Source organism: Lutjanus erythropterus, chromosome 19 (assembly GCF_056507025.1).
Source record: "Lutjanus erythropterus isolate fLutEry1 chromosome 19, fLutEry1.hap2, whole genome shotgun sequence".
Lineage (NCBI taxonomy): Eukaryota > Metazoa > Chordata > Actinopteri > Lutjaniformes > Lutjanidae > Lutjanus > Lutjanus erythropterus.
The window spans coordinates 48,278-60,000 of record NC_139335.1 but is presented as its reverse complement, the minus strand read 5'-3'; the positions used below and the strand labels follow the sequence as shown (position 1 = coordinate 60,000).

Here is an 11,723-nt window from a genome sequence, read left to right as displayed (position 1 = left end):
GGAAATGGTGAGCAGACCTGGGTGATAATAATTCAATTATGATAAAGATTGATCAGGTTGTGACTGATGACATGTTTGCTGGGTGGAGGTGGACGGGAAACAAAATCAAATATCACAATATCTTTGATCAAATACTTTCATATTGTAAAATTGCAGGAATGACTAGGGATGATAATGATTAATTGATGATTAATTAATAGGTTGTTACAAATTTGGTTGATCAATTAAAATGTACTTGATTGCTATGAAGAACAGACCATTGCTGTGTACAACATACTGTTGCTATGGACACGACCCTAACGAAAGAAAGTAGTTCCTACATAAAACTGTTCACAAGGTCTGTGGAGTATGTTGAGTCATAGGGCCACAATTTCTGGAAAGAGCAACCGGTTTCGATTTTTTCAAATCTATTTTTGTCTCTTTGAGCTCCACAAGCTGAAAGTCATCTAGTTCCTGAAGTCAGACACCTCGAAAACTCTGCAGCTCAAACCAAACTATCTGGATGGATAAACATTTCTACAGGGAGGAGGAAGAGGAGGAGGAGGAAGAGGAAGAGGAGGAGGAGGAGGAGGAAGAGGAGGAGGAGGAGGAGGAGGAGGAGGAGGAGGAGGAACATGCTTTGAATTTTGGGTTGAACTGTCCCTTTAAAATTAAAAAAATATAAACCACAACAGGAGTTTTTCCCCTCAGGTATCACAATTATTATAAGAACTGAAGGAATTCATTTTAAAAATTCAGTCGATGCCATAAAGTGTCAAAGTTTGATCAGAAGAAACTTAAAAAACAAAGAAAAACGTGTGAAAAAAAGTGTGTGTGCGCGCGTGTGTGTGTGCGCGCGTGTGCGTGCGTGCGTGTGTGTGTGCGTGCGTGTGTGTGTGTGTGCGTGTGTGTGTGTGTGTGTGTGTGCGTGTGTGTGCGTGTCTCACCGCCGTGCACTGTCTCAGGAGGCAGGACTGCTTCATCCGCCCGGGCCCTCCGAACTTCTTCATGTCCTTACAGAAGTGACACTCTCCACACTCCGTCCTCATGCAGGCCTGGCAGCGCCGGCACCGCGTCCGCCTGCGCCTCGCCCCCCCACCAGCCCCCCCGCCCAGTGCCTTACTGCCCGACATCCCCGAACAAGTCAGCTGCAGACACACAGAGACACGAGACATGGTGAGGCAAATGTGAGAGTCACAGAAATAAAGAAATAAAAACATGAACTCACATCAGGTTGTTTCAATCAAACTAGAGACGTGAAAGAAAAGGAACCGTTCCCTCTGTGGTGCTCTGATAGAGAACCTCAAAATGCTCCTCATTAAACCAAAACAAAAACAGCAGTCTGACACTGTCTTCACATCAAAGTTAGCATCGCTAAAATTAGCATGGCTAATAGCAGCTCTCAGTACTTTTGGAACTTCTAACTGAATCTCTGTGGTTCCAGGGTTCCACTTCAGTTTCCAGCGACTGTCCCGGGTCGAGTAAACCTGGCAACTCAGTTGCCCAACCCTTCAAGCAGTAAGACAAATAATACATAAAATAAAATAGGCTATTTAATTATCAATGAAATGTTGAACTAATTTTCCTTCCAAAGACTAAAAAAATGTTTTTAGACTCTCAAATATGGAGATTTCCAGCTTCGCTCAGCTGTTAGAGTCGATCTAATGTTGGCATATAATGAATTACGAAATATATTTCTGCACCCTTATACTGTACTTGATGGTTTGAAGGTACAACTGTTGCATTGCCAATCAATATTAGGTTAGAAAATAAATAATTTGTCCAACTTAACGCAACTTCAGGTAGAAACTATGCCCACTTCTGATCTTCTATCTGAACAGAGACGGATCATTTCTTTGACTGAACAGATAATAGCATCTCTGTGCACCTCCAACCTTTCCACGTTAAATTAGAGCTGCACTATTATCGCAATATTATCAAAATCATAATATGGCCAAATCACAGAGAAGCAGAACCTTTCAGAAAAAGGAAATGTGTCTCAGATCATTAGAATGAAGTTTTTTGTTTTCAGTAGGCCTGGGCGATATGGTCAAAAAACCTATCACGATGGTGAAGTTTCATATCGGTCAATATCGATAATTATTGATCGTGTAGCTGTGACTGATGATTTGTTGTGTACTCCTTGCTGACAGGATAAATAAGTTTGTTGTATTATATTGCAACAATATTACAGGGATGACTATTGATGCTTAGAGTCGGGCGATATGCTAAAATTTCCAAACGATCAATGTCAGTCCATCCATCAGCGATTGGCAATGCCATCGCCCCCCCCACCCACCTCCTCCCATCCTCTCGGGTCTCAGGTGGGAGATGTGCGCAAGCGGCGAATTAACTGTTACTGCGTACGTTCACTGCGTCCCATTGGACAAAACAAACTCAAAGTGTCTACAAAGTACGTTTTCACACGTATTTTCCATTTTAAACAGAGAAATACAACCGTTCACCTTCTGAGTTCAAGTTTCTCTCTTTTACTGAACTAATACAAACGTAATTGGCTCTTTAACACCTCGGAAAACACACTTCATTTAAACTCGACAGAAAAACATGTATAACTCACCAAAACCATCTTTGTTAGTCTGTCCACTCTTCCAACAATCACCAGCTGTGGTTTGGTCAAAATAAATCCTGAGTTTACCGCGTGGAAAGAGTTTAAAGAGTCGGACTCTGCAGGCTGTTTGCACTCGTCACTCAGCTCAGATCACTCATGGTCGGCTGAGTGGGCGTGAACTGAGCCGCTGGATGAGAGCGCCGTGCAGAGGCTGTCGCTCTGCAGACCGTTACGTTAGCAAACAAATATTGCCCTAAAAATCGGGCAAAGAAAGCAAACGGCGATGGATTCAGTCCATCGTCAATAGACGATACAGTCGTCCAATTGCCCAACCCTATTGGTGCTTTCACAAAATGTGAGATTATTTTATAAATAATCATCAGTAATGTGGATATAATGCGTAAGTGAGTAAAGGAAAATAACAGATCAGCTGGAACAGTCTGGTAAATTTTCAAAATGACATCACTTAACTGAAATGCAGACAAAGACAACACTTCTGACGTATCAACATATAACGATATCCAATTTCTATCACGATATCTAGTCTCATATTACATTACAATAAAATATCAGTCCAGCCGTAGTTTTCAGTAAAAATTAATATCGTGATGCAAAAATGATCATTGTCACTAACTGAATCACATCAGTCTGTGTTTCAGCTGTTCGTCTCTATCAAAGGACTGCAGGTACAACAACTGATGTTTACCTGCACAAACACATTTTCCATGAGAAACAGGTCCTGAACTCTTTTACTGTGAAGCGACACTGTTGGAACACGTGTATCTAAGATGTTCTGTTGTTAACCAACAGCAGCCGCAGGATGTTATCAGCAAAGCAGAACAGGTGGCATCCAGTAAATTTAGTGTGGTTTAGCGTTTTTTTGATCTAGAAAATGAAAATAAGGTTGTAAGTAGGATGTGTCAGATTACTCTGTCACATGGGCGCCCCAGTCCCTCACTCACTCAGTCACTTTCAGACCAGCCTAAATAAAAAAATTATGTTTTAAAAAAAGGCAATCAAAAAGTAAATTACTTGCCAAGAACAACCTTACTGATTCTGATACCTGAACTTTGTACGACCTGCTCGACACGTGCAGACCGTCAGTTGTAAACAAGCGCGCCCAGCAGAAAAGAAAGGAGAACAGCAGAGATGGCGGAGGCTCCGGATTCCAGCGTTCCAGGCGGGGAAGAGGAGAGCGGCGCCACGAAGCAGCTCAAAAAGCGGACAAGAAAGTCCAAAGTAAGGACATATTTCAAAGAAAAGTCAAACGAGTTGGTCGTCTGTAGCCTTTGTAAAGCCAAGTTGGCGTATCACAGCAGCACATCAGCGATCAATGAACACCTGAAGCGACGTCACCCAGGTGTGCTGCTGGAAGACGACAGGAAGCAAAAAGCTGGAGGATCGTAAGTCCGTCTAACTTACTAACTAATATGACCCGGTTTTACTGAAGTTGCTGTTCTGTGTGACTTAACGTGCATCGTTACGTTTCATTTCTCGAAGCAGCAGGTTGCAGTCAAAGGTACACAGTGTTGTGTTTCAGCTTTGAGCATTATGTAGCTAACGTTAGCGGACCTATTTCACTCCAGTCACATTGTGTTGGTGCTTGTAGGTAACGTTACTGGTTCCGCTGCTTTATGTACCATAAACAGTAACACGTGACATCTATTTATATGTCTACTCCGCTGCTGCTCCGGAAAGCTCTCGGTCAACCGTAAAGATAGTCGATAGATTAATTGGGAAAAAATAATCGTTTGGGACGGCCCTACTACTGCTACTGCTACTGCTACTGCTACTGCTACTGCCCAGCAGAGTCCTGTTTCAGGTAGAGATGAAATAGTACAACTGTTTCATATCACGATTACAGTGACCAGTTCAGTATCAGAATTATTGCAGTTTTGTTAAAATGTGCAGAAATGTTCAAAAAGTGCTGATAAACACACTGAAATCATTTCACCAACTTTTATTCTGAAAACCTCCCAACAGTTTGATATGACATCATGTCCACTGTGATAACAAAGTTTTCATGCAAAACAAATCCATGATGGCTGCTGCGTATGACAGAGTGTTGCTAATTTTGGTTGATGCTGGTAAGTATTTACTGTGAGCATCTGTGCAGCACTTCACTATAATACATCTGTGCAGCACTACAGTACTTCACTATAATACATCTGTGCAGTACTTCACTATAATACATCTCTGCAGCACCACAGTACTTCACTATAATACATCTGTGCAGCACTACAGTACTTCACTATAATACATCTGTGCAGTACTTCACTATAATACATCTGTGCAGCACTACAGTACTTCACTATAATACATCTGTGCAGTACTTCACTATAATACATCTGTGCAGCACTACAGTACTTCACTATAATACATCTGTGCAGCACTACAGTACTTCACTATAATACATCTGTGCAGTACTTCACTATAATACATCTCTGCAGCACCACAGTACTTCACTATAATACATCTGTGCAGCACTACAGTACTTCACTATAATACATCTGTGCAGCACCACAGTACTTCACTATAATACATCTGTGCAGCACTACAGTACTTCACTATAATACATCTGTGCAGTACTTCACTATAATACATCTGTGCAGCACTACAGTACTTCACTATAATACATCTGTGCAGCACTACAGTACTTCACTATAATACATCTGTGCAGTACTTCACTATAATACATCTGTGCAGCACTACAGTACTTCACTATAATACATCTGTGCAGTACTTCACTATAATACATCTGTGCAGCACCACAGTACTTCACTATAATACATCTGTGCAGTACTTCACTATAATACATCTGTGCAGCACTACAGTACTTCACTATAATACATCTGTGCAGTACTACAGTACTTCACTATAATACATCTGTGCAGCACTACAGTACTTCACTATAATACATCTGTGCAGTACTACAGTACTTCACTATAATACATCTGTGCAGCACTACAGTACTTCACTATAATACATCTGTGCAGTACTTCACTATAATACATCTGTGCAGCACCACAGTACTTCACTATAATACATCTGTGCAGTACTTCACTATAATACATCTGTGCAGTACTTCACTATAATACATCTGTGCAGCACTACAGTACTTCACTATAATACATCTGTGCAGCACTACAGTACTTCACTATAATACATCTGTGCAGTACTTCACTATAATACATCTGTGCAGCACTACAGTACTTCACTATAATACATCTGTGCAGTACTTCACTATAATACATCTGTGCAGCACTACAGTACTTCACTACAATACATCTGTGCAGTACTTCACTATAATACATCTGTGCAGCACTACAGTACTTCACTATAATACATCTGTGCAGTACTTCACTATAATACATCTGTGCAGTACTTCACTATAATACATCTGTGCAGCACTACAGTACTTCACTATAATACATCTGTGCAGCACTACAGTACTTCACTATAATACATCTGTGCAGCACTACAGTACTTCACTATAATACATCTGTGCAGCACTACAGTACTTCACTATAATACATCTGTGCAGCACTACAGTACTTCACTATAATACATCTGTGCAGTACTTCACTATAATACATCTGTGCAGCACTACAGTACTTCACTATAATACATCTGTGCAGTACTTCACTATAATACATCTGTGCAGCACTACAGTACTTCACTATAATACATCTGTGCAGTACTTCACTATAATACATCTGTGCAGCACCACAGTACTTCACTATAATACATCTGTGCAGTACTTCACTATAATACATCTGTGCAGCACTACAGTACTTCACTATAATACATCTGTGCAGTACTACAGTACTTCACTATAATACATCTGTGCAGCACTACAGTACTTCACTATAATACATCTGTGCAGTACTACAGTACTTCACTATAATACATCTGTGCAGCACTACAGTACTTCACTATAATACATCTGTGCAGTACTTCACTATAATACATCTGTGCAGCACCACAGTACTTCACTATAATACATCTGTGCAGTACTTCACTATAATACATCTGTGCAGTACTTCACTATAATACATCTGTGCAGCACTACAGTACTTCACTATAATACATCTGTGCAGCACTACAGTACTTCACTATAATACATCTGTGCAGTACTTCACTATAATACATCTGTGCAGCACTACAGTACTTCACTATAATACATCTGTGCAGTACTTCACTATAATACATCTGTGCAGCACTACAGTACTTCACTACAATACATCTGTGCAGTACTTCACTATAATACATCTGTGCAGCACTACAGTACTTCACTATAATACATCTGTGCAGTACTTCACTATAATACATCTGTGCAGTACTTCACTATAATACATCTGTGCAGCACTACAGTACTTCACTATAATACATCTGTGCAGCACTACAGTACTTCACTATAATACATCTGTGCAGCACTACAGTACTTCACTATAATACATCTGTGCAGCACTACAGTACTTCACTATAATACATCTGTGCAGTACTTCACTATAATACATCTGTGCAGCACTATGTTATAATTCTCTGCCGCTGTATTCACATACATACGATGATTACATCATGCGTGCAGCAGACACACTGACCATAATGTAACACCCACAAAAGTGCTGATCACAGCTACTAGAGTTGGGCGATAAGTTAAAATTTTCCAAACAATCAACATCAGCCCATTCATCAACAATTGGCGATATCTTCGTCCCCACTCCGACCTCCTCCCATCCTTTCAGGTCTCAGCTGGGAGACATGCGCAAACGGCGAATTCAGTATATGATGCATCCTGTGTGTTTTCACTACGTCTAGTAGACAAACTAAACTCACAAAGTGTCTAGAAATGACATGGTCTCACATTTATTTTCCATTTTAAATGGAATTCAAGTTTCTCTCTTTTACCAAACTAAGACAAGCTTAACTGGCTTATTAATGCCTCAGAAAACTTAATAAACTCACCAAAACCATCTTTGTTAGTTTGTCTACCCTTCCACCAATAATCAACTCTGATTTTGTCAAAATAAATCCTTAAATCACCGCGTGTAAAGAGTTTAGAGTCTGACTCTGTTTTCCTCTCACTCGTCACTCAGCTCAGATCACTCATGGTCACCTGAGTGTGTAACTGCGCCGCTGGATGAGAGCGCCGTGCAGAGCCGAGGCGTCACTCTGCAGACTATTACATTAGCAAAATAAAGTGACAAACATCACAATAAAAATCAAGACAAAAAGAAGCACTTGGCGATAGATTCAGCCCATCATCAACAGACGATACATTCGTCCAATCGCCCAAACATAACGTACACTCAGACACATTCCTGCACGAAGTCTGTGTCACGTCAGATTCAAAGTACAGGAAGACAGACAGTCCACAACGAGACAGAACAGCCGAGACACTGACGGTGTCACAGAACAGCCGAGACACTGACGGTGTCACAGAACAGCTGAGACACTGACGGTGTCACAGAACAGCTGTAAACTTTGTAGCTCTTCATGCTAACGTTAGCCAGCAGCAGACAGTTCAAATCTCACTTCCTGTTCTGACTGAAGAATAAACAACCTGTGTTGATGCGTCTCCTCAAACATTTTCTCATCCAGACGCCTTTAACTTCTGCGTCTGTTTTTAATCAACGCAAAGTTTTACCACAGCAAACTGTTGCACCGCGTCCGTCTCTGGTTTGTTTACATCCATTTCCTCATGAGATCATGTGAAATCACGTCCCACAAGATCCTGCGAACTCTCGCGAGATCGTGTTTCCTCCAGTACATCATCTGAATATAATAATATAATAAGGCCTGGCTGTAACCTGGAGGACTTTTGGAGAAAATATAAAATAGTATTTCATGAATATTTAATAGTCAGTGTTTTATAATGAACATCCAATTTAATTTTACAAGAAAAGTTGCAAAAATGTTTTGGAATGCTGTCGAGTATAGTTCTTAGAAAGACTGAAGATTGGAGATGAAGAGGAGAGAGAGTCTGGACTCTTCATCATGTCTTACAATGATGCAGCACAGTGAGGTTTCATGGAGCAGAAAAGGGTCTGTCTGTTACTGATACAGATATTTTAGTCTGCAGCATATAAAGTACAGAATTGTACATTAATCATCAAAATTTTTCAATATCAGTTGGCACTTCTCACACATGGTCCACCTCGTTCTCTCTGCTGTCTCTCCTCCATGGTTATGATTAATCTGTGTGGAGTAATTTAGTGTTTGAAAGTACACAAACCGGACTTCAAGATGGAAAAGAAAAAACCCACACCACAAAAGTTACCAGTAACATTATGATTCATGATCATAAAGTTTTAAATCAAGTCAGCGCATCTGTCCATATTCATACATTCTCTCTCTCTCTCTCTCTCTCTCTCTCTCTCTCTCTCTCTCTCTCTCTCTCTCTCTCTCTCTCTCCTGTTTCCAAAATAAATCTTTACTTCTCCACTTTCTTTTTTGTGTGCCAATTATAGTTATCTGTCAGTTTTACAGGGAAAGTACACCTGTACAACTTCTCTGTTTGTTTTTTAGGTACTTTGTGAACTCCGTTATCCAGCAACAGCCACGTTTGGACTGAACACAGTGTGTCACTGCAATGGACACTTTGGCATCAGATTCATGGTGTGAGCAGCACCTGAGCAAAACTGGAGCGGGAGAAAAGAATTATTAAACAAAGGGCTTCATTAAAGCCCAAATTCATTTTATGATTAGACTTTTAGCATTTATTAGTTGTTTACCATGTATGTGAGAAAATATTGATACTCTTGTGTACAGTGATTTTATGTTTAGTGATACTGTAAAACACAGAATCAGTGGTTCATTTTGAGTTTAAACAGCAGTGTTGTTATCTGTCTTCACTGTTCTGACTGTGTAAAAAGTCAACGTCTTTAATTTCGATTTTATACTTATGGTGGTTTGTTCTGTATACTACGAGTTTTACTCTAATTGGATTAGAACATTGCAAAATATCACTTTGCTTGCAGTATCACAATTAGAGTCAAACCCATCTGTTGGTCAGCCGATATTTGCCTATCAGAGATAAATCTGTATCAGTGTCCATGTTAACAGATATGATACAGAACATAATACAGAAAACTATGCTCAGGATAAACAGAAGTTACACCCATCACTAACTGACAGGATTAAAATATTCAGCAGGTGACTGATACTGAACAGTAGTGATGTTTATTTTCTTGGTGTTCCTCTGTAGAACTGGTTGGAAAATAATTATTCAACATATTAAATAAAATAGTCTGTATGACATTCTTCAACAGATATATTTGTTTAAAAAAAACAGCCTTTACAGATGTAAAGCTGCACGATATGGTTAAAAAAAAGTCATAATGCAATTTCAATAATACTGCAATGAACTGTGGAGTCCTAATTCTAACAGCACACACCCCAACTAGACAAGGTCTATTTTTATTCCAGCTCAAAATTTCATCATATCGGACCACCAGATTCTTTTACGCTCTGAAATGCAGCAGTCTTAATAATCCCACATCGGCAGGGCTCTGATAATAATAATGATAATAATAATAATAATAATTATTATTATTATTATTATTATTATTATGATAAAAACAGTAATTGAATTGTAACCCATGTCATGATCTGTACTGCATCACCAGATTCTTGCCGATACACAATCTATTATTTACACAAACCATTTTATGGGCATGTCACATTTAAGTTCCTTTTATGTTTTTACTAAATCTATATTTTATTATTTAGATTTTTATTGTGTATAATTTAACATGATTTGAATCTATATTTTATTTTAAGTTGTAATGGTGAAACACTCTCTTGGTGTGTGTTTGTGTGTTATTCGTATTCTGTGTTGACATGGTCAAATATTATCACCACATGTCTCATATCTTTGTGAAACATGTCTCTCGTGTCACATCACTGACACTGTGTCCAACTGTTGCAGAGGACAGACACGAGTTATATGTTTTATACACACATTTAAATGTACGTGTGTTCGGGCTCCTGACAGAGAACAGACTCAGTGTGTCTCTGCATGAAACAGCTAACACACGTTAGCAACAGAATAATGAAGATGCGCATCTGGCACCTCTTGATGCTAACGGCTAACAGCTAACGCGTCACAGTAACCTACATTAATTCAGAGTAGACTGACACGCTGACGCCTGCGAACAGTTATAAACGTTAACTGTACTGTTAGTTTAATGATCATATACGAGAAGTGACACACACTGTCCCTCCCCACCCCCAAACACTATGACACGGTAACGTTACAGCTGCTAACATGCTAACATGCTAACAGGCTCTGCTTCCTCTTTCATTCTGTGAGCTTCATGAACACAAACCTGATGGAGGTTTATCGATACCAACATATGTGATCAGTCTGACAGGAGGCAGCAGCGGACTCACCTCTCCGTATCAGGTCGCATGCTCCCTGCTCGCTCATTAGAAAGAATATTAGCCAACAGTTAGCCACGTTAGCTTCAGCCAGGCGTCCGCTTCCTTGTTTCTTTCTCCGCCAGGCTGCTGCTGCTGCTAGCTGTTAGCTGTTAGCTCCGTCCCATCCTGTTAGCTGCTCCTGTTAGCTCCCGGGCTAGCCTCACGGTGGCTCCAAATGTCTCGATTACCAAACTGATCGATATCGATAAAGTGAAGGGCGCAGTGCTGCTCACTGCCCATTCACTCCCCTCTCTCTCCCTCTCTCTCTCTCTCTCTCTCTCTCTGCCTGTGTGAGTGCACCTCTCTCTCCCTCCGCTCCGCACGTTACGGCGTGTTCTTCTTCTTCTTCTTCTTCTTCTTCTTCTTCTTCTTCTTCTCTTCTTCTTCTTCTTCCTCTCTTCTTTCCCCCGGGGGGCTTCAAAACACACAACGGTTGAACCGACACACGGTTATAACCCTCCGCAGGAACTAGGCCCTGTGACGAGCGCAGTAACACAGAGCAGATATCAGCAGCGCGGCTTTTGTTCTCCGCCTCTATTGTGTGTCCGCCTGCGGGCTGCGGGGCTGCGGGGCTGTGCGGGATCTGCTTCAGTGTTGTGAGTCCGCTGGTGCCTGTGACACGTTTAACCCCCCGCATTGATTACATCACACAGGTGACTACACACACACACGTATGCACACACACAGAGACACACACACTCTGACACACACTTCTCTCCACTCCTGCCTCAGAGAAAAAATAAAATAT

The 11,723-nt window shown here is 40.6% G+C and overlaps 1 protein-coding gene across 1 annotated transcript in view; it reads right to left on the bottom strand.

Moving 5' to 3' along the window:
• Positions 1-11,723, bottom strand: part of fbxl19 (F-box and leucine rich repeat protein 19) — a 28,529-nt gene extending 16,806 nt beyond the window's left edge. The window contains exons 1-2 of the mRNA XM_084744397.1: positions 10,946-11,723; positions 927-1,127 (exon numbers count right to left, since the gene is read on the bottom strand). Coding sequence (XP_084600523.1) covers positions 927-1,112 — 186 coding nt within the window. The 5' untranslated portion in view covers positions 1,113-1,127; positions 10,946-11,723. The remainder of the gene's footprint in view (positions 1-926; positions 1,128-10,945) is intronic.